General features: G+C 41.3%; 1 protein-coding gene across 1 annotated transcript; it reads left to right on the top strand.

Annotated features, from left to right (window-relative positions):
* The first annotated feature begins 11,661 nt into the window (after positions 1–11,661).
* On the top strand, positions 11,662–24,016 carry RAB21 (RAB21, member RAS oncogene family). Its single transcript, XM_068669190.1, has 7 exons — positions 11,662–12,048; positions 18,143–18,202; positions 18,408–18,515; positions 20,091–20,154; positions 20,912–20,966; positions 21,380–21,468; positions 22,326–24,016. Exons 1-7 carry the CDS (start codon positions 11,878–11,880, stop codon positions 22,463–22,465), a joined length of 687 nt encoding a protein of 228 aa, XP_068525291.1. The 5' UTR covers positions 11,662–11,877; the 3' UTR covers positions 22,466–24,016.
* The last annotated feature ends 2,194 nt before the right edge of the window (positions 24,017–26,210 follow it).

Raw genomic sequence — 26,210 nt, 5'->3', positions numbered from 1 at the left:
AAACAGTTTTATTTGTATTAATCATAGTAGCCACGATCCCTGTGCCTTCCAGGTGAAGCTGTTAAGTAGCTGGGTCTGCTCAGCCAGCGAAGGTTATTCTGTGAAAACGTTTGGGATTTTAATGTGATGCTGATACCCATTTTTCACTCTGTAGAAGCAGCAGGTAATTCAAAGTGAATAACACCTGTTTGATTTTCCTCTGTCTTGCAGCAAACAGTCTTTTGTTACCTGCCTGCAACACCTACCTAGCGGAGCAGACTGGGGTCCCACCACGCCTGACGGGCTGTGAAACAGCGGGGCCTGCTCCCTCACTGAAAGCAGGCAGGGACAGCAAAGAAAAGGTCCTTTTGGCCAATTCACAATAGGATCATGATGCCCTCATTGCTAAAAAGTTAATGGGTGTTAGAAACACACACACCCCTTCTGTCCCTTCTTCAGGGTTTATTTGTAGTATGTTCTGTTCAGTAATCCTTAACAAGCTCCCACCCTTGTACTCATGGAAAAAACGCATTAACCAAGGATGCAATGATAGTTTGAATCAGCGCTTGTAAAAACGACTTGGATCATCCATTGCTTTCCCACAGAGGGCTGTTCTTTGTTAAAGTTTTAACGATGGATCTTGGCTGTTTTAGTTGGCAAATGCCGTTGTTTGTCAGAAATCTGTTAATAAATCTGTGTGTGTTTGTTGTTGTTGTTTTACATGAACACAGCAATATGTCTTGTAGCCATCAGTGTCTCCAAAAGGGGAGAAAAAACTTACAAAAACACTGCAGAGAATCCCTAACCACGGATTCAGTCATTAAAATATATATATATATGTACATATATATGTATGTGTATATATATATATATGTACATATATATATGTATATGTATAGTTCGCAGAAGAACCACTGTTTATGGTCTTATATAAGTACATATAATTAATATCTTGCATAAACTGCTTTACTCCTTCATATAGATACAGACAGAGGTCCAGATGATGGAAATCAGAGGATCCTGGATAGAGAGTTCCTTGCTTGCTGTCGTTTTCTGGTAGTGCAATCTAGAAAATATAAGATATATTTTTAACAAAACTTGCTCGCTTTCCTATTTGCTTCTTCTGTAAAACTTTTATTTATCGTTGTGATTCAGTGGACTATTTTTTAAGGGAATGATGAATTTTGTATGATGAAAAGTGTTCTTTTACATGTAAGTCCAGAAGCAACTGCCACCTCAGGCTTGTGTATAAATTCACCTACTAACTACATGTCGTAATGGTATGATATCATCAGCATTATTGTCAGGTTAGGGAGGGCAACTCCTCCAGAAGTGATCATTCAACGAGAACCACTGGGGCTGTTTGGAGGTTCATCACCTCAGACTTTTCCTATGAAATTCCCATGAGCCTACAAAGTCTCAAGTCTTCCTCCAAAGCTGCCAAGTGAGCAGCTGTCCAGAAAAAGAAACATCAAAGATTTGCACCATTTGTCCTTGGAAAGCTGTATGTGAACCAGCTGGGTGAGGCCTAACACAACTTGGCTTGAGAGTTGTTTTGTAATAATGGTATTAGGGCAGTTACTATAGTTTTAAGATAAAATATGACTCCTGAATGAGAACACAGAATACCAGCACTGGAAACTGTGACAGTCTCATATCTGCAGCTTCATCTTTGTTGTGGGTAGTGATATATTTTACATCTCCAGCACAAGGAGCTGCGACCTGTGGCTCCAGGCCTGCTCTCTGTGGCTTTACTTCAGGCCTGAGCAGGCCATGGAAGCCCCCTCCCAGGTCCCAGGCCAGCTCCAGCAGAGCAGGGGGCAGGTACAGCCTCGTGTGCACCCACCACAGCCCCCCTGCTATCCCTACTCTGCCCCAGCCACTGGGCCGAGGCCACCAGCTCTGGTTTTTACCAATTAACAAGAAAGTGCTTGATACAGACAATCTCTCTCCAAAGGGCTTCCCACTTGAAGAACTGTTATGTTGTTATTTGAATGACTGTAATGGGGTTAATCCTTACTTTAATCTCACCTCTTATGTATATAACATATATGCATACTACAGAACATTATATACACGTATATAGAGACATATATATACATGCACACAATTGCATACAACACTGTATTTGCTCTCCAAGGGCTGTTTAACCCAGAGCTGACAGGCATGCAATGCACCAGCAGCTCACTGTAGTGCTTTCCCTCACGGACAGGTGGAAGATTTGTGCCAGAAACACAGCACTGCCGCTGGCTCTGAGCAGTGCTTGTTACCATGTGGATGTCAGAAATGTGTCACCCTGGTTTCTGGTTTCCTACAGAGCTGAGGTGATGCATGTAAAGCCCTCTTAGGGCCCTGCAGTGTCAGCTGCTTCAGGCCTGGGGAGAAGAACCAGCTATAGGCATTTTTCTCTACAGAAAATGAGACCAATTATTTCTGTCACTACAGCTCTCCATTTCCAACAATGAGGGGTTTTGCATTTTAAAAGAAATCATTTAATCAGTCAAAGCAAGACAATAGGTTTTCTCTTATGGGATGTTTTCTTCTGACAGTAATATGCAATTGGCCTTGATGAACTACACTTTTTTTTTTTTCCCATTGTGCCCACGTGACTTTCTTCAAACTGGGTTACTGAGTGTAATTTCAACAATAAGTGGTAGGAAAAGGCTGACTGATTCTTCTTTATTTGATCAGTTAACAGAAATGAAAGCACTTTCTTTAAGAGTTCATATGATAATAATCCTGGTGTCCAGTCACTTGCCTTTTATGCAATATTTTAAAATGCAGGACTGAGCAGGAGTGATAGGAGAGCATGTAATTATTGTTGCATGCTTGTTCACTTGTTCATAGCCAGGATCTCTACCGAAAGAACTGCAAGGAACACTTTGCAAAGGAAAGGATATATAAAATGAAATGTATTTCATAGTCCAACAATTATTTTTATATATGATTGGTAGTGATTGAATGATATTATTAAAATGCCTTAGCTGTTTTATTCTTTGTTTTGAAGGCTGCTTCAGGATAAACTGCTTCAATTTAAACCGTATAATGTATTCCTAAGATTGCTCCTCTTATTTCCATAAAGAATATGTTTAGAATGCATTTTTTCCCTCCAAATTGTAGAAGTCTTAGATGAATGCACAACATTTTAGTAAGGTGTGATACTTATTTGGGCCATTAATAAGTTTGACTATTTTTATTTCAGCAATAAATATGCTGAATATGGTGTTAAAAAATAATTTTATAAGTTTCACAGCTACCAGAGACATCAGTCTCCTGTGAATTGTGGTGACTGCCTGAAACACAACCCTTATCTGGCCAAAGTCATGCCAGTAAGCTCCCAAAAGTTTGTGCAAAGCTGTCAGGAAATAAGGAATTGCTTGCTTCACTTGGTAGTTCTTCCTGGTTTAAAAACTTTTGATTCATTTTGAATCTGTATTTGTCTGGCTTGTTTCCCACTTGATAATGGGAATCCAAGTTCTTCCCTTGTGCCTGTCCTTGATACAGTACGAATGCGCAGGCCGAAGTGAGCTCTTTCCTGTTCTCTGCCTTATTTTTATGCTGCTTGCCAAAATCCAGCATCAGTTTTAGCTGTGCTATATATAGAGATAATATTATCTCCAATATTCCTTTGTTCCATACCCAGGAATTACCATCATCCTTTTGCTGCAGTCATACATTGAGATGCTTGTTAGGTTTTGACACCCATACTCTTTATGTTGCCTAAGAGTTGTCACTCTTACACCCTTTACAATATTCCTACTTTCCAGGAGATAGCTTGTCATGCAGCTGACAGCCTGATTCTTATCACACTGACAGCACCACATCACGCTTGATTTGCAGCAATTTTATATTTGCTTCCCAGAAAATTTATGAACCCCAAAGAACCCCAAAGGAAACATCAGCTTTCAAAGACACTTGTCCCAGTGACAGCTACTTTGAAGTTCCCAATCAGCTACTGATGCACTGAATCTGTGCTTTATTGCTTTATGAAGTAATTTTCTTTCTGATCATTAACACATGGTGCCAAGTCAAGCAGTTTTAAAGTTAATACAGCTATGTAATTATCTTCTAACAGAGTCTGTAATCTCATTGCAGGTTTGTCTGACCAGCCCTATTTTTCCATCAGAATTTGTTGACTGGCACAAATAATATTCCAGTGCTTCATGTAATTGTTTGCCATTCATTACTTTTTTCCTTGTTGTCACCTGCTCCTCCCTGCAGCCAAAGATATGAATGCCATGATGAGGAGGGATGAGTCAGGGTCTGCGTGTGTACAAAAGGCAGAACAAGCCTCTGTGCAATAGGCAATTATCATTGCCAAAGAGTTGGTTTCTGAACTGGCTGGTTATTGTTACAGTAATGATGATGATTTGGATGAAGATGTGTTGTTGATTAATTAAGCTTCCCATGATCCAAAACAGACTGGTTTTGTCAGAGGAGCTCATTCCCTTCCTCACCTGTGCAATTATCACTACTCGTCTGCAGCTCAGTAGCACTGAGACAAGTGAGCCTTAGGATGTCCCTGAGGAACTCTGTTAGCATCCACCCTTCCTTTCCAGGTTTCCGTTCCCTGGAAGGGACCTTTAGGAGAATTTTCTGGCTGATCACCCAGAAAGTACAAAACCTTTTTTCTCTTATTACCACTCTGACTGATCTGCAGGCAGCACGCTGCTAGGTCTCACCTCAGCCCAGCCCCAGCATCGCCCTTGCTGACCACAGAGCATGAGGGAACCTACAGTGCCCCTGACTTCCCCATCTTCTGCTGTACCCATCTTTTGCTGTACCCTGCAGCAGCCGGTTACCCTGGTGGAAAGTTTCATCCCTTACACTCCTCGTGAAGTTTATGCAGGCCTGCCAGCAGCTGTGCTGGCCTTCTGCATTTGAAAACATTGGCAAGGTTGTTTAAACAAGGCAGTCCTTAAAAACAAGGCAAGGACTGATATTATTCTAGGTAGCTGATAATTACATAGGTCCCATTTTCTTTTTTCTTTTTTTTAATTTATTTTTTATATTGACATGAGCTCACCAGTTCTGCCTTCCTCTGGAATTTCCCTGTTCTACCAGCACACATTTAGAATAAGCACTTCTGCTTATTTTTACCTTATTTTTTTTTCCCTTCTTAACACTTTTATAATGCATATCTTGTAAATGTACTTCTGGGGAGGGGAGCTATTTGCTTTTGTTCCTATGAAATTTTAAAATCTATTGACTTTAAAAGCAGTGGGTTTCCCCTCTACTGTTCAGCTGTCCTGCTCATGTTCTGCCTGCCACTGACTTAAATGACTATTACCTGCTTTCTACTTTTCCTGCCTTCAATCCCTCTCCCTCTCCCTCCCTCCCTTCCTCTCTCTCTCTTTTAAATTTAATTTCTGCTCCAGCTCATCCATGTGGGATATTTAGTGAAAGCTGACTTTTATCTTTCTGTTTTAAATTATGGAATTAGAATTTTTCTAGCCTTTCAAGCTCCTCTTAGGAGTCCCAATTATGACTTACACTTTCCTTTGTAAGCAAAAACTTTTCTTGCTTTGTGAAATTACCTCTTTACTTAGTACTGTGAATGTTTTGTTGTTTGTTTGTTTGTTTTCCTCTCTTCCTCTCTCCTTTTTCTGTCCCTGATGCCCAGTGAAACATCTTCAATGCCATCATCTGTTTTAAGCATCAAGTCCAAAACAAGATTACCACATGCCACATGCTCTACTGTTTTACAAAATGAAAGATTTAGGCATTACTGAAATTCAGCTGATAGTTCATAGCTGGTCTCCTGGTCCTCTGATACAGATTTTTTAAATAGATGACTTCTACACCATCTCCTCTCCTTCTCCTCTCCCATACAGGCAGAATGCAGACAAGTTTTATGAAGAAATTGAACCTCATTTTCTGTTTGGATGCTGATCTTTTATAGATCCCCAGCAATTTCCCTTTCTTGCCTTTTGCTGGCTGAGATGATGCATTCATGATTCTCTGTATCTGAGTTGTTAATAATACTGACACAAGTTATAGCATCTTCAAAACAAGTAGTAGTGTCCCACAAGTACTTTTCCACTATCTTTACGCTTGTTAAATAGGTTATAGCATATTATTTTTATATTACAGCTATTCGAGATACCCACAGAAGCTTCAGAAACACTATCCATAGCACATTTCTTTTCATTGGTGATTTTTTTATTCCTCTAGCTCACTTCCCAAGCTGCTAATATAAATATAATGCAACGTAGATGGACTTGTAATGTATTTATCCTCTCACTACCCTCTTATGATTTCATCTTGGTTGCCAACCAGGAGGAGTAACCCTCACAAATGAAACCTCTGAACTTCTATTGTCAGCAACTGAGGCCCCAGCCATTTGTATGAAGTATTTTCCACTATCTCAGGGTGCCCACAGGCTGGGGGCTGGTAGGGCTGCCTGGGGACATCATCCCAAATGTAAGGGGCTGCCACTGGCTCTGTGCAAGCCCTGACACCACAGCCAAACCTCCTGGAGCAGGGTTGCTCTCAGGCTGAAGAACCCCACTGAAGAACCCACTGAATGTGGGTTAGCACTGAAAGGAATTACTGAAACACCACCACTGGTCTCTTCATTTCTTTCAGATTCTGTGTTATTTCCATGGGACGCCAGTCAGTTTGTTCCAATGTGTCATGAAGAGAAATTTCCATATCCTACAGGGAATATCTGTAGGGAAGTCCCAGGGAATCTTGCTGTTATATGCTGTTTTTCTGCCTCCCCCCCAAAATAATAATAATAATAATAAAAATAGCACAGTAGATGCTGTCTCCATGTCCTTTTCTGCAAGTTCTGAATAATTGAAATTCATATTGAAGGCCTATGGGAAATGAAATGGTGTGTGAGAATAGTTACACTGAGTTACACTCAGTCAACTTTGGGAATATCTGGGCTGAAGTTATGCTGTTCTGACAAAATGCATTCCTGTGGATGACAACATTTCTCTCATGTACATGTTACATCTTGAATGTTTTATTTCCTATAACAAACATGTCACATCTGCACATTGCTTTGAGTAATGTTGTCAGAGAATACAAAAATTATTATTATTGTACCTCAATTATTAATAATACGGCAAGAACTGCAGCAACTTTGATGGGTGGCTTTAAAAACACTCTGGTCAGCCAAGCATATTTAAGATAATGGCCAATTTTTTAAAAACCAAGGCACATAGAGAAAAATTTTAGGTATAAATATGAGAGGAAGAACTTAAAAAGAGGAGAGAGAAATCGAGGAAAAAGTTTTACTTCCTCTTCATTCTTAGCCCAAAGCATTACTCACTCTCCTTTTCTTTTCCTGAGGAGCAGCAGAATTGCAAGGAATGAATAAAGCATTTACCTGATTGCTTTCTTTTGAGTCCTACACTCCCTCACCCACTCCAGAGACAGCAGGAAAAGAATAAGCAGTGGACAGACTAGTTAGAGCCTGAAAAGATATCAGAACCAAGTGGGGGTGGGATTTGGCATGGCCATATGTGTCTCAGTGTATGTATTGAAAAGATAATGTGTAGTGGCAAAGGAATCAGAACTGCTTGTCCTGGGAGGGATGACATTTACAGACAATTCCTCTTCAACAAGGAGACCTGAACTTTTAAGAAATAATAATCTTTTTCTTGACAAGAAAACAAACCAAAACAAAGCACTGTCCTGTACAGGTCTTATTTTTTAGCTAGAAGTCAGATTCCATGTTTTACTTTACAAATTAGAAATAAGTCTCGTGCTGAGCCAAGTCTCCAAGCACATTACTGAACCTGTCAAGTACTTCACTATGGGTACACTGAGGCTATAAGCATTGAGTGAGTGGGTAAAATATGTTCCAAAAAGTTCTCCTGGGTCAACATTATTTCTGAATTGTTCTTTTCTGCTTAGGTTCATATGCTTTACTCTTCTCCTTCATCTTTACTCTTCATCTTAGGTACCTGAATAGTCATCTTTCTTTTTGGAGCAGAATGCACCTTTTTAATACATTGGTATATCTTAAAACGTGCTTATCATGATTTAAGCCACTCAAAGTATGGACTTTACCCTAGATAAATATACCTACAAATATTTCTGATGGATAGTTTGATGCTACTGGTGATAGCCGTTTGGTAGAGCAGCATTTACTATCTCTCCTTCCATGCTGGATTTTCATATCAGTCATGTCAGAAACACAAATATATGCACTTCATTCTGAGCACCTTTCTTTTCTGCTAGTATTGAGACCATATTACCAACTTCATGATAAGAGGTTTCTTTATTTTTATTTTATTTTATTTTTTCCCTGTTCTTATTCCTTGCTTTTATGGATACCTACACAGTTTCACAGAGCCATTTGATCTTATAAAACTGTACATTAATTGGCTGAGATTTCACGATGTCTTTCTTTTCCAAGTAAACCTGATAAAATCAGAGCGCTTTACTGCAACTATGACAAATTGTGCTTAGAAGTATTATTCAAGGGAAAAAATGCCAATACAAGATTGATGTTACCTTCAAAATAACTGCCATCCTTGTATTTACACAAAACTGATAATTAACCCAGATATCAGTTTTGTATGGTCAATGTCATGGAAGTTCATGATGTTATTGGTTTGACCGGTAAGCATATAATGTCCTTTGCACAGTGACTAAATGCACTTTATTTTACACCGGAGTTAAGACATCTACTAATTTTATGAAGAGATCTAATAATGCAAGCCAGAAGAAATACATGGTTTTCATATTCAGAGATGATTTTTTCAGAGGCAAAGGCTTGTGTAAAGCCTCAACAAGCAAAATAAAAGGTAGTGGCAATGGATACAATGGTGCAATTAGTTTTGGGATCATAAGATGTAGAGTATTGTAGTTTCTTTGTGCAAAATACATCTTGAATGACATTTTTCTTGCAGGTGTAGCCAGGAACACAGTTGACTTTCATTTTCGTTTCTGCCAGAACCTGTCACTGCTTGGGTGAAACGGCTGTTTCACTGAAGCTGTGGGGAAAAGCACGTGTCACCAGGACACTCAGGCATTCCTCCTCAAACAGAGGGAGCACGGATTTATCCAGAAATTGGGTGAATGGAGCCCCAAGCTAAGGGGATAGCGGCTACATCCTCAGTGTGCAGGGGACTCGTGTTCCTGGAGCTCACACTGCTAAAGCCCTGCCTTCTGTCTGATTCTGTGTCGCCACAAAACTGCCACGACAGCGTTGTCACCTCAATGCCAGTTAGCAACAAGCTCAGTTCTCAAACAGATCTATTGACTGCCAGGCCTCTGCAGCAGCTGACAGGATGAATCTCAGGGGTGGTAATTAAAACATACGGGGCTATAAGATATCTACAAAATAGATTATCCTGTAAAGCCAGTTCATTTAAACGCTGAGAAAAATGTTACCAAAAGATCAATATTAAAAAAAAAAAATAAAGCAGAAGGTCTGTGAAAGTAATTTGAGGAAGCTATGTAAAAAGGGGAAGCACACCAAATTAAATGGAAGAGGCATTTTCTTCTTGAGTATGGTGAAATAAAATAAATGCTTCCCAAATTAAATCAGCACTGTTAAAATAAAATATTTTTTAACTCTCACAGATATTTAAACCTGAAGATTTCAATGTCACACACATCAGATTACAGTGAAATGTGACACTTTAGCTCAGACAGAATTTTCTGTGTTCAGCCAGATTAGCCTTTTAATTTAATTTAGTAGTTGTGGCTGAAGTTTTGGATATTACAGGGCTTCCCATTAAAGAAGATCCATGATCATAGGTTCCAGACAAGAGAGAGGAAAACAGGAATGATAGAACACAGAAATCACTCACAACAGCTTTTTATCAGCGGGAAGATGCACTCCTGACTGTGCACTACCATAGAGGATTGCTGAAGAAATTCACCCTGCCAAAATTAAGCTTCAGCTGGTGCCTGATGCTTTGTTAGATCTGTGTTAGAAAAACGATGCTCACAGTTATGGTCAGGCACAGTCGGCACATGGACTTCATGCAGAGTGACTCTCCTGTAGCCCTTTTAAAAGCTTTAGCTCCCATGCAAGGGGCAATTTAAAGATCGGTAAATTCTCTCACTCTAAAGAGGGCCTGTATTTTCATCACAATGTTGGGTATTCACACACTTGGCTGAAGACTGATTAAGAATTACCCATGCAAAAGCACCCTTTTGACCAAGAAGTTGTAACTGATATATGAATTATTTCTATTTGAAGGAGAACTGAAAAGTAAAAGCCAGTTTAACCCTGTGTCTTTACAAAGAATGCACATAGAACCTGGCTTTGTTGAAAACACTCAAAAGCTACAAGAACAGGAAAGGTTTTGCTAACAGCTTTCAGGACAGCCTTACACGCAGCCCTGCACCTCAGCAGATGCATTTGCCATCAGTTACCCAGGAAAGCCTCAAGCTGCAGGTCCTTGTGAGCAGCTTGTGCCTCGAGCATCAGCTTCCAGTGTCTCTGGCAACCCTGACCCAAACCGCATATTACTTGCTTCATCTGTTCAGCCTGAAAGAAGAACAGCTAGTGTGCCAGTCAGTTTTACTGCCTGTGCATGGAAGGCATGAGTGGCAGAAGATCTATCACTTCCAGCAAGGTTTTCTTCCCTCAGAGGGTGGTGAGGCCCTGGCACAGGCTGCCCAGAGCAGCTGTGGATGCCCCATCCCTGGAGGTGCTCAAGACCAGGCTGGATGGGGCTTTGGGCAACCTGGGCTGGTGGGAGGTGTCCCTGCCATGGCAGGGGGTTGGAGCTGGGTGGGCTTTAAGGGCCCTTCCTACCCAAACCATTCTGTGATTCTGTGATTCTCTGAAGACAGTATGTTTGTTGTAACGTGCTGAAATAACCATGTGTAGATCATGAGAGAACTTCTCAGGAGAGAATCCACGATGCAGTAGTTTGGATTGGTGTGTGTAGATTGCTTTTAATTAAGGGGCAATATTGAATTTCATACGGCAGTCACCCAGCTCTGGACCGTTATGTGTTTGAGAACCACCCTACATCTGCGGGGCTCCGAAGAATGCTTTTTCTCGTCACTTTTCACTTCATGCTCCCACTTTTGAGGCACTTTACCCTGGACTGCTTTAGCAAACACTTAGATTCTAACAGCCTATGTGGATGAGGGCACAGAAGTTTGGCGGGACAAAACAAAGCCCATGTTTGTAACACTGAGGGGCAGCTGAGGGAACTGGGGTTGTTTGGTCTGGAGAAGAGGAGGCTCAGGGGAGACCTCATTGCTCTCTGCAACTGTGTGAAAGGAAGGTGTGGGGAGCTGGGGGTCGGCCTGTTCTCGCAGATAACTGGTGATAGGACCAGAGGGAACGGCCTCAGGTTGTGCCAGGCGAGGTCCAGGGTGGCAATGAGGAGACATTTCTGCTCAGGAAGAGTAATTAAGCACTGGGACGGGCTGCCCAGGGAGGTGGTGGGGTCACCGCCCCTGGGGGTGCTCAAGGAGAGGTTGGACGTGGTGCTTGGGGACACGGTTCAGCGGTGACAGTGGCGGCAGGGGGTGGTTGGCCCGGGCGATCCCGCGGGGCTTGTCCCACCCCAGTGCCTTCATGTCGCCCCGTTCCCTGCCCCCCCCCCCAGCCCTGTCACAGCCGCGCGCTCCCTCGCGCGCGCTCCCGCGGGCGGGCGGCCCCGCCCCTCCCCACCCGCTCCCCTCCCCGCCGCCCCTCGCGCCCCTCCCATTGGCGGCGGCGCCGCGCGTGACCGGGCGGCCTGTGACGTAGGAGGAAGGAGCCGCCATTAGCGGGCAGCGGGGCCGCCTGCCGCGGGGAGGGGAGGGGAGGGGAGCGGAGCCGCTCCGGTCCTTGCCTCTCGGTGTCTCCCCCCGGCTCGGTTCCTCCCCGGGAACCTCGGCGGCGCCTGCTGCGTTCCGGCCCGCCCCGCGTTCCGCCCCCCGGCCCGTGGATGTGAGGCGGCGGCGGCGGCGTTGGGGGCGCCCATGGCGGCGGCGGGGGCCGGGGCCGGCCCGGGGGCGGCGGCGGCGGCGGGCGGGGGTCGCAGCTTCTCCTTCAAGGTGGTGCTGCTGGGCGAGGGCTGCGTGGGGAAGACGTCGCTGGTGCTGCGCTACTGCGAGAACAAGTTCAACGACAAGCACATCACCACCCTGCAGGTGCGGGGCGGGGCTTTTGGGGTGAATTGGGGGGGATTTGGGGTGTGTGGGGGGGTAGGGCTGGAGGTGAGGTGGCTGGGGGCGGTGGCGGGGGGCTGATGACTCAGGGGTTCCTGCGAGCTGCAGCCTCGGATCCCAGCGGTGGAGGTGCCGGTAGAGCCGCGCCTGGAAGGGGCAGCCCCCACGGGAGGCCCTCGGGGATTAAAGCTTAAAAGATCGCACACTGAGAGGTGCCTGAGGCTCACCTGCCTGTCACCGTGTCGCCCTGAGTTGTGGCCTGGCTCTCGGTCAGCCAACTTATAAACAACCCAGAAATGATGCTCCGCTTACAGGCGTGCAGTGGTGCCTGCTCCAGGGAGATGTTTTCCATCGCCCGCTCATACCGAGTGGTGTGTGTGCCACCTTGCAACATCCACACGTTTTATTTTATACACGGACACGGAAAATGTGTTTTTAAACTTCATGTCATGGTTTGTACAATCCACGCATGTCTTCTGGGCTCTCTGAGCCCTTATCCTCTCCGTTTGCTGTTACACCAGCTCCACAGCATCTTCTTTTGCCAGTTATACACACATGCAGAAGTGTAGCACTGTATCTATCATACGCTACGCTTAATGCGCTTTTCTTGCAAATAAAGAAACAAACAAACCCTGCCACCACGTGGGCCAGTGCTGGGTTTTGAATTTCTCCTGTGCAACGCAGAATAAATAGTAGGTGGTGCCAGAAGAGAGCCTCTGCGTAGTTGTGTGCTATTCATGCACATCTAGGGGAAAATTCTTGTGGGTTGGGTGTCTCAGAAGTATTTAAGGGTGAAACTTTCCCTTAAAACAAAGGAAGCACGAGAGAGGCACTGGAAACAACATAGTGAATGTTTCACCAACAGATATGGTCGCTCTATTTTTGTTATAAATAGCTAAAAAAGTTTTCAAGTTCGTGCTCAGCTGTTGGGTGCATCTATTGTTAGGGTTGCTCGGCATGACGAGGTGTTTATACCAGGCTAATTGTGGATCTGATTGCCATGGAGGTGCCTAACATTTGCTGTGCTACAGGAGCCATCAGTGGCTCGTAGGTGGCAGGGGTGCAGTTGTACTCTGTGCTGTTACACTGCCCAAAGTGTGGTGTTGAGCAAGCAATCGTGTTTAAAGTGCACTGCAAGTGATTGTGTGTGGCTGAATTCAAGGTAGTCGTAGAGTAGTTTGTTATGGGATGTAGCTCTGCTGTGGCAGAAAGCCTGAATTTAGAAGCAAAACGTGAATTGGGGCAGAGGTGACGTGATAGGGAACTCTAAGCAGGCCCAAAATGTTGACCCTAAAATGTCCTCTCCAGATGCTACAGCCTGAGAGCTTTTGTCTTTCCCTGTTTATGTGGCAGGAGAATGTTTGTAAAGGAATAGGAACGCGTGATACTGAAATGTTGTCCCTCTGCTGTGACTAGGCTTCTCTTTGCTAACTGTATATTTTAACTGCATGATACATCTCAGGTCACCCTTCTGTTCCCTGCTTCTCTGTTCCGAACCTCCTTAGCCACATGCATCTTATTGATTGGAAACTGCAGTGTCAGCTGTCGTTTAATCAGACTGTATATAACGTGTGCTTGTCAGGTATAATCTGCCTTGGTTTTGTTTTCCTGCATCTCAGAGTTGTAGAAGGAAGGTGCAGTAACTCCTTTCACTACTAAATTAAAACATCCCTTTGAAAACAAGATATGGAGAAGCTGATTAAACAACCAAGTGACATTTTTTTTTCTAAGAGCTCCTTATTTTTTCAATTAAGGGTTTAATCTGGTAAAGTGGCTCCGTTTCATGGCATCAGTTCAAAGTTGCAGCAAATGAGTTTTGTTCCAGTGAAGCCAAAATTTAAAAAATACTTGGCTCCTGATGCAGCAAAGGAGCCACGGTGATGAGCCGCCTGTAAATCTTGCTGGTCAGTGGGATGAGGGCCTCAATCCACAGTAATCTGATTTAGCGGGGGGTGGTGTGGGAGTTGTGAGGGGTGTGGAAGTGCTGTTGTACCTCGTGCCAACCTTTTTGCACCACAAAAATGGTGAGACATCTGAAAAGTGCTTCTGAGAGGTTGCCTGGTGCTTCCTGCTGTGTCACCCCAGTGATGGGAGAGCACAGGAAGCCACGTTGGGCAGTGCGAACCTTTCATCTAAATGTACATCTGGCCTCTCCTATCTGCATTCTAACACCGGCGTTACTCTGTTGTGAGGTTTGTGTGTGCACACAAAGGTGACTTTCTTTTTTTTTTTTTTTTTTTCTGGTAAGGATGTTTTTAGTGAAAGGGAGTGGTTTCCCCCCCCCTCCCTTCCCTAAACGCTAGCAAGAGGGAAATGGTGACCTGGGACTTCCTTATGTCGAGATTAGGAGGCTGCTGGGACATGTTGCTGAAATCTTGTTAGCTTGAAGTCATGCACTTAAACATCAGTGACCTGCAAACTGAAATTAAAGTAGCTACTGGTTTGCTGAAGGAAAATGTACCCCGAATAATATGAAAAAAATCTAAAGCAGGAAAGGCTGTTATTATTATTATTTTTTTACAAGAAATAATGATAACGTGTAACCTGCTGTCAGGCCTGGTGGGACAGTTAGAGTTGGTTCCCACTGATCAAAACATTGAGGTCAGTGCTCTCATTGTGAAGCTCCTAAGCTGTGAACTGAGGCCAAGTGAAATACACTGGAAATATTCTAATAATAACAACAACACCTACTGTCAAACTGCCCTTTTAAAATTTGGGTGGATGCTGTCTCTTAATTGCTCAGGATAAATATAACTTTTGTGTACTAATCTCTCAAACATTTGGAGGGCTGCCAAGTACCCAACCTGAGAGAGCCACTCAAGTGGCGATGCTAACCACATAGAGCGATCCGCAGTGCTTTGGGGGACCTGCCTGACCTGGCAGAGTTGTCTTGGATGTTGACAGCTTGGAAAAAAGCAATACAAGGTGGTTCTATGCTGTATGTGATGTTTATGTGCCTGGTGATAATGCAGTCAAGGGCTGGGTGATGTACACTTCCTATTTTTTTCAAGAGAATCTTTTCCAGCTGGGTCGTTGTCTTCAGGCCCTTTTATCCCCTCTCAACAGGGCCTGAGGCACGTGTGGAACTGAGCTCTTAAAAAAAAGAATGAAAGGAAAGGGAAGATTTTCTGCAGACACGTGAAGAAAATGGTATTTTAGCTCTTGTAATTGCATTATCCTTTTCTTCTGAGTGCATAAGTATTCTTCAGACCAGTCACAAGACATTGGAGTCAAAATACCCAAATCAGGAGCATACTTCAAAGAGCTGTTTGAGATTACTTATCTTTGAGTTAACTGAGAACCCGTACACTTGTGTTTTTGAAAGTCCTAACAAAAGTGAATTGCCATAGTAATGAAAAGAATATGGAAAGGAATTACTGATTGTGAAGCAAGACGTGACTGACACTTAACTCTCGTACTCAATTTAGTGGAGTCTCAAGAGAGTCGAACAAACGTCAAGTCCTCTTCTTTGTGTGATTATCTAATGCTGTCTGGCCTGCGTTGCTTTAAAAGGCTATGATGCTCTTGGCAGCAACATATTTTCTTTCTAAACTAGGTTGGATGCGGAGCTCGCTGCCTTAAACTGATAGTTAAGGCTCTTCTTTCACATATGGGACCCCAAAGATCTCTAAATGCTTCCATGTCCTGCCAGTCACTTGATAAGCTTTTTGCTCTCTAAGTTCAGAATTAATGAAGAGAAATAACCTCACTCTTCATGAGACAACTGGAATTTGTGTGGGGGGAGTTTTATTTATACAGTTGGATATTCGTTGTTTAGTCTTAAAGTGCGCACCACTGTGGCTTTAACATGCACTTAACTGGTGCTAATTATGCCAGACTTACCCGTACCAATTAATTCAAGAACTGGGCCTGCTAACAGTATTCTTCAAGTATATGAACACACAGGGGGATTAAGCATTTAACGCGTGTTATAGTATTGACAGCTTCTCACAGTATGCTCATGAAGCTTTCTGTTCATTATTAACCTCAGCCACTTCTAATACCAGGTTCCAGTGTTGTTATCAAGCAAGCCTTTTATACAAACTTTCTTGTAATCAGGATATCTGATCTAGGATAGATCCCTAGCCAAAGAGGTGAGATCTTATTGAACTAAATCTTAAAAAGTACAAATTCATCAAGTTTTAATACAGAGAGCAAGTGCAATAGCCAATCCTAAATGTCCTTGCCTCTGCCTCCTGTCACTTCTTGTAGAAGATGCTAAAAGGCTGATCCGAGTGTACTGGCCTTCTAATACTTGGGTGTACAGGAGAGGAAGTATCCCACTGTTAAAAGGCAGTATTAAAATAATATTAAAGGCCCACTTTAATATTAGGTATGTCAGACAATTAATAGCACAATTACCCTTACTGGGCCAATGTCTGAGGCCCCGATGACGTAACCTTGTGAATTCTGTGTTCTGTGTTAAATATAGCTCCTGTTCCAGCGAGAGTTTTCTTCATTTTGGTTCAGAGGCCCAGAAACGTGGTTCTCAAGTGTTTCTGTGAAACTTGTATCAACTGAGTAGAGCTGACTTTTCATTATAGTGACAAAAGCCAACAGTGCCCCGAAGAGCTTTTCCTCTGAGATTTACAATACTGTGTCAAGTGCTGAGTACAGCAAATAAATAAGCAAGCTTGGTTCAGTGTGCCTAACCCGAGCTTCTCTTAATGTGGTCCAAGTGCTGGTGCATTGAAACTTCTGAACTCACTTTGAAGCATATGGCTTTTAAGCTGTGATGCTGCAGAACAAACTGAGATGAAGACGAGGCACTGATCATACAATCTTTAGGGATGGCTGTGTGAAAGCTGTAAAATAACTTGTGCAGTACTCTGGATTTGCCTGAAAATCCGCTGAAGCTTGCCGGATGTGTAAGACTTGCTGTGCTGCTGTTAAGCTGTTTGTTACGAGTTGCCTGGCGTACTTCAAACACGCTGCCTGGAGTCTTTCCTGAAGTTGACGTACGCCACCTTACTGTAGACCAGAAGGGCAGCAGGAATCGCGAGGTGTGCTGCAGCCAGTGGTCACAGGGATCAGTCTGTTCTACCTGCTGGTGGGAAGGTTTCTGGGTGTTTCTCTTCCCTGCGGGCTGTCTTCTCTCTGGATCTGCTCCGTTTATCAGGCTTTGTGGAAAGCTTCGCAGCGACCTTCTCTCAGAAAAGAAGAAAATATTTGCCAGAAAATATTCCTGAATCATCTCCCCTTCAGTCCTACCAATCCCAGAGAAGCAGCAGGACAGGAGCTGCTCTAGGAGCTGACTTGGGTTAGTGTAACACAGGCAGCACTCCAGGAAGTTATTTTCACAGCAGTTTAGGCTGGTGTAAATTGAACTCCTGTGGTCTTCTGCGCAGGTACTGGTTGCTTATGCAGTTAAGCAGCAGGCTGGTTCAAGCAGCTGACCTGGCTGATGACACTTTCCCTTCCCACATCCACGTGATTTTTAGTCAGCTCGGTGCCTGGTCACTGCTCTCATGCAGAGGCCTTGCGTTGAGATGCTGCAGGCCAGCCTAAAATAATCTGTGATGAATGTATCTTAAGATACTGCTGAGTGATTGATAGCTGACTGCACACTGAGGTAAAAGGAAAACTGAGTATAATTTAGGAAAAAGATAGAAGTTAACCTTGGCTATAAACTCAAACCCCTTTATTTTGTTGTGGTAGTTTGCTAGTAGTGAACTATTTTGTGTATTCTTGCAACCTATAAATGCAGGCATTTAGGCTGGTTCCTTTGTGTACTGTCATGAAATGTTAAGTTCAGATTAGACTTCAAAGTGAGTGTTCTGAATTCAAACTCCTCACATACAACCCTTGTATCCTTCCTAAGTCATTCAGAAAACAACAGCAAAAAGATGCAGGAAATGACTGGCTTAAGGCAAATTTATTTCGAATAGACTTCTGGCAAACTGTAGTGAAATGACTAACTGGCTTAGTATTGACCCAGCCTTCTGGGTATTTCTTCCAGGAGCATTTGGATTGAGGAATCTGTCTTCTGTTGATTCAGATGTTTTCAGTAGTAAATAAATCTGAAGTCAAATGAGACACTTGTGTGTAAAAAATTGAACTCTGTTTTGTTTTCCAGGCATCTTTTCTTACAAAGAAGCTAAATATTGGCGGGAAAAGAGTAAACCTTGCAATATGGGTATGTTTGCTTTCCTACACTGTCCTCCCCACTGCGCGTCCCCTCTCCCCTCTTGGTTAAACAAATTGTTTTCCTGAAAAAGTACTTGCTTGAGAAAACTGAAACGTTAGGGACTTTGTAATAAAGTAAAATTTAGAAGTACTTGGAATCTCTTGAAGTATTGTTTGTTTAGTTTTCTATGCTAACAAGAGTATTTTAAATGCAGGATACAGCTGGTCAAGAACGATTCCATGCATTGGGGCCGATCTACTACAGAGATTCTAATGGCGCTATTCTAGTATATGATATAACAGATGAAGATTCTTTTCAGAAGGTACTGGAGAGACTTTTACCTCAATGTAAGATGTAAACTGAGAGGGAATTTGTGATATGAGTGCATACACGGGAATCTTCTGTTTCAGCAATAGCATCTATGCTTAATTTGCCTCAATTATAGGATTGATACCTGACTTTGCCACGTGTTAATCTTCTGCTACATCTGCAAATTCAGGCCATGTAATGAAAGTGTACCTTAGTATTTTCTGAAGTCTACCTGTAATAAAGGTGTAGTACAGTTATTCAAAGAACACTGGAGAACTAATGTATGAGTTAACTGTGGCAGGCTATAAAATGTAAGGTGGCACTGTTACAATAATATACAGTATTGATTTCTACTGTATAAATCAAATTGCTAAAAGATACTAAGTGGTGTGACCTTTGACAAATCTGAACTCTGAAATCAGAATACATGACAGTGGAAATGTTACATTCTCAGTAATAATAGGTATTTATATTAAATGAAGCCTTGGAAGTCTGAAATTTGATGATCAACTATTTTACCACAGAATCAATTGATCAGGTCAGGGTAGATGACTTTTTGTCCAGTCCTATGTCAGACTGGTACTACTGCATTGTTGTTCCAGCTGAAAACTATTGACACGTTCTTAGGTGAGTCTGGACCTGATTAGATTGTGGTAAAAGTAGTAGGAGTTCTGTGGAGGGGAGTGAGAAGTTATCATTGTATTGGCTAGGCTTGGGCTAGCAGTGATGCAAGTAGTATCAGGATATGGTTCCACAGCAGAATAAGCAACTTAAACAGTCTGATGTAGGGCCAGTGAAGCACTTAGTGCTGACAGCATCGGGCCCCTATCTGTGGAGCTGTGACTTATGAGTACTACTTCAACTTGGGCCTTTTTCTGCTGAGCCATGCTTAGTTAAAAGGCTGTTATATTAGGACATTTAAGTTACCTGTCAGAAGTAAGAGGAAAGGTTAATTTGCAGAAGTTACTGCATAACTACCTATGTATCATGTATCCTAACTATTTTTAAGTCTTTGGAGTGGTCGCCTCTCTTTACAGCTTAAACTCCCTTAAAATAGCATCTCCAAGTCAATGCAGTGACCATCCAACTTCAAAGCATGACAGCAAAATTAATAACACCCCTTAGTGCCAGCTGACTCAACATTCATCTGTTCCTTTAGGGAAAAGCATCTGTTATAATCTAATCTGATAAACTTGGTTCAGGTTTGGTTCAGGTACTTCTACCTTTAAGGAACCACTTGTGATGTGTTAGTATGGTCCCGTGGCTGAAGATCTCATGCCTGCCCTAAAGCGGTCAGTGTAGGGAACTTGTTCTTTGGAATGGGACTAATGTGAATGCAAGTTCAATTTCTGGAGTAACTGAACCATTCTGTAGAAGTTGCTTTGCTCTAAATTTCAGCTGTGAATTAAAATCATCTGCACGTGGCTCTTCAGCAATATGAAGAATATTTGGTCAATCTGTTGCTCTAAACATGTATGTTTCAAGATTAGGGTGAACAGTTAATGATGGAAATGGGTCAGTTCTGCAGTGCCCAAACCACTAATAGGATATCAAGAGGAAAATAAACTTATCTCTATTCTTTATGCAGGTAAAAAACTGGGTTAAGGAATTAAGAAAAATGTTGGGAAATGAAATCTGTTTATGTATAGTAGGTAAGTTCTTTTAACATCTAATTCTAGTGACTGAATCAGAAAAGTTTCTTTTGGTTAATAACATCTTCCAAATGCTTTGACAGTTTGTGCATGTGAAGGGGTAAAGCTTATGTGAATCTGAAAATTAAAAACACAGTTTGAGCTAGAAGTTTCAATAGATAACAACTGAGGAAAAGGAGAGTTTGGAAAAAATGTTAATGGCGAAAGTGCATAGTACAGATAGATGCAGACTGCAGAGTTGAACAAAGGAACATAAACCTCAGATGTGCTACATACATTTCTTGCAAGGACTCAGACTCCTTGTTTTTTTTTTTTTTTTATTCACTGTTTCTAGTGGCATAGATGGATACTTCTTTGTTTTTAGAATCACCTGCTTGCAAGGGAGAATAATTCTTAAAACTTGGATATTTCAATGCATTTTTTACAAATGTATGTAAATATTGTTTTAAAATCAGAGCTAGTAATTAAAACACCTTCAGGAGGTTAGATGTATGGATATTCCACGAAAGCTACCTTCTGTGGCACAGATAGTTTGATTAAAAAAAAAAAAACACACTGCTTTTCTTTTTTTAATTTATTGAGTTATTCAGCTATCCCTGGTCTCTTGATAGAAGTTTGCCTGTATATGTTTGAGTGAAAGGAACTTTCAAATCATTTGGCACAGTCTAGATAGAGACCTGTTTCAGAGCCAGTTTTTATTAGGGCAGCTTGTAAGAAAATGATGGGATAAAATGATTGCATTAATTGTTTCCAACAGGTAACAAAATAGACTTGGAAAAAGAGAGGCATGTTTCAGTGCAAGAAGCAGAAACGTAAGTCACACCAATTATTAATAGAAACAGTCATTGCAGAATTATGCTGGAGTAATAAACTTGTGATGCTCTTAACAGCTGGCAGCGTAAACCAGGCATGCCTCACTGGCTGCTAAGTGTTCTGTTCGTATTTGAGCCTTGGGATGTCTTGGGCTGTCACTGGCTAAAGTGTAACTTGTGAGTTATACATCACTGAAAATCAACATTTGTAGTTTAAATATATTTCTAAACTGGAAATTTTCGATTAATCTTTTTTATGAATCACTCAATTGTAACCACAATTCTCTTCAAGTCAGCATGTGTGAATTAAGAGTTTTTATTTTGAATTGAGTTCTGTCCACTTCATGTGAAGTGGCTTAGGAAGACTGCATTCTTCAGTGCAATGAAGCTCTTCTTTATCTGCCTTCCTACAGGTATGCTGAATCCGTTGGAGCAAAACATTATCATACTTCAGCTAAACAGAACAAAGGAATTGAAGAACTGTTTCTTGACCTTTGTAAAAGTAGGTATTGTCTAGTTTGTTCATAAAGAGCTCTTCCATGAAAAGGTTTCAGGAATGCTTCAAACCCTATAGAAAATCCTTAACTTTTAAACTATTGAATAACTGGCTTCACTTGAGTCTACTTCAAGCTACTTGTGTGTTATAACAACTATGGAAGCTTGATGTATAGATGCAAATTCATACTGTACTTTAAGAACGTCTTTCTGCCACTCTGTTGGAGTCCTGGGTTGGAGTTCAATTTTACTCCACATTCTGCAGTCATTCTATGTGATTGCTCTCACTATTGTCTACTTTATACCCTATTGCAACATCTTTGACATCACTTGACAAGATTCCTGAATTACAGTTCATGAATTTGAAGCCATTATTACACAAATCTTACACAGCAGCTGAAGCAAATGATAAAGAATGTGGGAGTATATGCAGTATGCACATATATGCAGTATAAACACAGCACAAGGAAGTTACCCCATTTGTGTTGTCCTTAAGCAATAAGAATTTAAGCAAAACATTTTTTTTTTTTTTTTTTTTTTTGAGGAGTGGTGTTTGCGTTTCTTGTTTAATAAATATTCTTACCATGGGTGGGTAAATCTAGCTTTTGAAGTCACCAACTCCAGAACATCTGAGCATCTAAGGTCTTCCTTTAGTCAACAGGAGCTTCTGAGTATTTGCTGCTTTAGGAAGAACACTTAAGTATTTTCTTAAAACTATGCCATGAGATACCAGGGCGCTTACTTCTGCATAATTAGTAAGAGAACTGGTCTTTGTGTGCATAATTCATAGATTAAGATCTTCGAGCCTTGTGTAAAAATGCAATGGGGTACTAATGCATTTCATCTACTACACTTCATTTACAGGAATGATAGAAACTGCTCAAGTGGATGAAAGAGCAAGAGGCAATGGTTCCAGTCAGTCAGGAACAGCAAGGCGAGGTGTACAGATCATTGACGATGAACCCCAAGTACAGAGCAGCGGCGGGTGCTGTTCTTCTGGATAGTAACAAAACTGTGCATCACTGCCCTCTCAATATGAAGACTGCCATATTCAAAGTCACACATTCTTTACCAGTGGAGTAATAGAATTAACAGTATTTAAAAATAATCACACATAACACTGCAGAGACCTTAAGTGCTAAACTAGTGGCGTCTGTGACCAGAGAATTGGCATTTTCTACAGTGGTTAACAAAGCAATTACCAATGGCCTTTTTACATACTTTTCTTTAATGAGGAATAATATGCATGTAGAAAAGACCTACTTAAAGGCTTCATTTATATTCTTTTAAATCAGATCATTATTTAATAACTTATATACGTTGTTGTTGGAATGGTATACATTTTTGCAGCTCTTTGTATTTTGTGGTAGATTGAATTGTATCACTTCTAAAATGCAAATTGATTTTTTTTAAATTAGCAGATATCTGAAGTAATATTTTTGCAGGGTCTCCACAAGCCTATAACCGTCAACTACTTTGATATATTCTGTTCATCTTGTATGCCAAGCTGGTAAAATACATTGTAAATTACATATTAAATATTTTATCTGCTTTTACAAGTGCAGGTGCAGAAATATGTACATCAGTCTTGTCAGTGATTGTGAAGTGAATAAGTCAGTGAAAAGATGCAAGCTTTTCATGTGTACTGTTGAATTGCTCATTCTATTCCCCCTTCCTGAAAATTGAAAACAGCTTTTTTTGGTAAACTCACAGCTACAGCATTTTTTTAAGCTTTTTCTGTCAAGCAGCAGTATTTAGAGTACCCCCTTAGTAGGAAGGGAATGCTTCTTTAGACTGCTGTTTAACACTGAGGCGTTTGACTCCCAGCTAAGACAGCTGGAGCATGCATTTATCTTGCCTCTGCATTTACTTCAGCCTCTTGGATATCCCCCAGAAAGTTGAAGCAAATTTAGCCCTTGTCTGTCTGGTAGCCGCTAAACCAGATGCATGGGAAGCTCTTAAGCTGTACTAAGACATTTGTGTCCCAAGACAGCATTATAAACTACTTATGAGCGTAATTTTTTTCCTATATTGCAGGGCTTGAGTGAACAAATGAATTGGCATTAATGAGAACTGCTTCTGATTTTTGAGTGATTATGTGGAAGATATGGAACTGCCAGATGCAATTGTAACTTTGGGAATAATAGACAAAACTGAACTTAATCTTGACTTGTTCTTTCTCTTGTAAAGCTTTTTGAAGCCCACTTAAGGTTTGGGAGGAGGGTGTTCAGAAATAAAGTGTATAAATTACTATCACAGAAGGAAAACAAATGGTGGTAGTTGAAACTTCAAAATGTTTTGTGGTCTGACTTTTTTTTTTACTTAAGTTGTCATGCTTGGAAAAACAGTAAAGGTGATGTCTATGACAAAATAGAATATTCCTTGGCCTTCCTTTTTCTGAAGGGTAGAATTAGTATTGCATATAAATGCATTTAATGGTATGGGTGTATTACAATGCACAACGGGAGTAGTAGTAACTAATCAGTCTGACATGTAAGAAGTGTGCTGTCTTCATCTGACTTATTTTCTCTGAAATAATAGATGGCTTTGCTACAGACTGGTCCCAATGCTCTTTATTTCTTTTCTTTCTGCCAAAACTGCGGTGTACTTTCTCTAAAGCTGACACTGGTGTGCTCTTCTGACATTGTTGTATGCGTGATGCAAAGGTGCTCTGTTTTTGTTAGTGAAGACAGTTACTTGACTGTACAGAGCCTTGCTGTGAATCTAAAATTCATGAGTATATGTGTATATTGCAACACTGTGTTAAGCCAACATCCTGATATTATATCTCACTTAAGTGAGTTTCGCCCAAATTAAAATTGGGTCAGCTTGATTCAACAAATAGTACCTTCAAATCCATACACTAGAGAAGTCAGTCTTGTAAGTAACAAAATACTGATATGAGTGAAATTGGTGAGACTGCTCAAGATTGAAATTTCATTATAAGAAGAGTTGCAGATTTTTGGATTCCAATTTCAGTTTTTACAAAGATGCAAAAAAAAAAAAAAAAAAAAAAACAGCTCCACTAGGCTTGATAAGGAAGCAGATATGCTCTGGCATAGATAACACATTAGAGCTTGTTTTTTCCAGAGTAGAGCTTTCCCTGCTTTGTTGAACTAGACAGCTGTGGTCCTGGCCTGGTAATTGATACAAGATGTTTACCAAAGGGAATGTTATGTTTGACTACTGAAGTGTCAAACTTAAGTAGTCTGTCTTAATGTAGTGTATTTTGTAGTAGGGGTGGTGTGAGACTTTGGTCTCACCAACAAAGCCATGTTATACCAACTCGTAAGTCACTTGCAAGACTAAAACTATTAACTACTGAAAAATTGGGTGGGGATAAGCTGACACCTTTGTATCTTAAAAAAAAAAAAAAAGGTTTTGGCTACTACTGTTACTACTATTATTTACAAAATACCTTTTAAAAGAAATTGTCAGAAGTTACTGTCCTTAAATTCAGTGAAACTACAGCAAGACAAATCTTGAATGGAGCTTTTCTGTCTAAGCTGCAGTTGGCCTGGACTTTATCTGTAGAACTTGATACCTTGCTAAGTACAGATGTTTATTATCTAATGAGTACAGTTCTAAAAAAGTTAAAAGTATTTCTGACATAGGTATTACAATATATGTGTGACAGCCTAATGTCTCAGGCAAATGCCATAGACTACAGTAAGGATTAATATCAGAGTTACTTGTAAACACTTGTAACAAGACTGATCCTTGTGTGAAAGGGGGGGGGGGGGGGGGGAAGAATTGTGCCCTGTCAGTGAGTTTTCTTAGAAGTAACAATTGTGTTTAATTGTATGAGTAGTGAATGTCACCTGAAACCTGTTTCCTTAATATTACCTACTGATCTGTGGCATAGACTAGAATATTCGTGGTTTCTTTCAAAGTTTGAAAAGACTGAATTAGCTTGTGTATCTAAAACAAAGGCTTGAGGTGGAAGAAATTGAAAAAGTAAATGTGTCAATGTGAATATGAATTCATGAAAGTTTGTTTCCAAGACACCAGAGAATACTAGTAGTTCTTGAAACTGACTAACATAAGCTACTCATTCTTGCCAAAGTAGCTCTGTTCCTGGAAGAGGCATTTTTATTATTTACAGAGGTTATCTAGATCACGTGGATCAAGTGTGCAAGGAGGTACAGATAGCTTGGTTTTCTATAGTTGATCTCAAGGATCTTCCTTGAGTAACCTAGCGTTACTACTGCATGGCTTGGGTTTTCAGGAATCTTGCCTTTGAGATCTAAATTGCCTGGTTTGTATGTCTGAAGTATCTGTTTAGGGAAAAGTGTTTTCTTTTGCTGCCAACAAGAAAACTATTTCTCATTCTCCTGAGAAGAGTGCAAGAGAACACCTATGTCTTTACCAAGTACCTCTATGGTTGCATAAGTAATACCAGCCAGGCATTTGCTACAGCATGTAAGTCAACTTTAAAAGTGCTTGCAACTTGGAACTCCCTTCCTCAGGGTAAATCGTGATAGAGATTAGTATGAGACCTTTTTTCTTGTAGTATGTGAGTATAAATACCTTTCTAAAACAACTTTAGCTGCTCACGGTTGTGCTGTTGCTATAAATACCTGAGAGACATACGAAGTTTTATGACTTGCTGAAACAATGTCTAACAATCCAAAGTCCAAAAGCATGAATGCAGCAGTTATGTATCTCTATTAATAGTTGTTTATGGATGCAGCTTTAATGTATTTAGGCACTAGTTCACAAGTTCTACATGACCAGGTAGGCCAACTG

Source organism: Anas acuta, chromosome 1 (genome assembly GCF_963932015.1).
Source record: "Anas acuta chromosome 1, bAnaAcu1.1, whole genome shotgun sequence".
Lineage (NCBI taxonomy): Eukaryota > Metazoa > Chordata > Aves > Anseriformes > Anatidae > Anas > Anas acuta.
The sequence above is the reverse complement of the archived record's forward strand: the minus strand, read 5'-3'. Positions and strand labels throughout refer to the sequence as shown.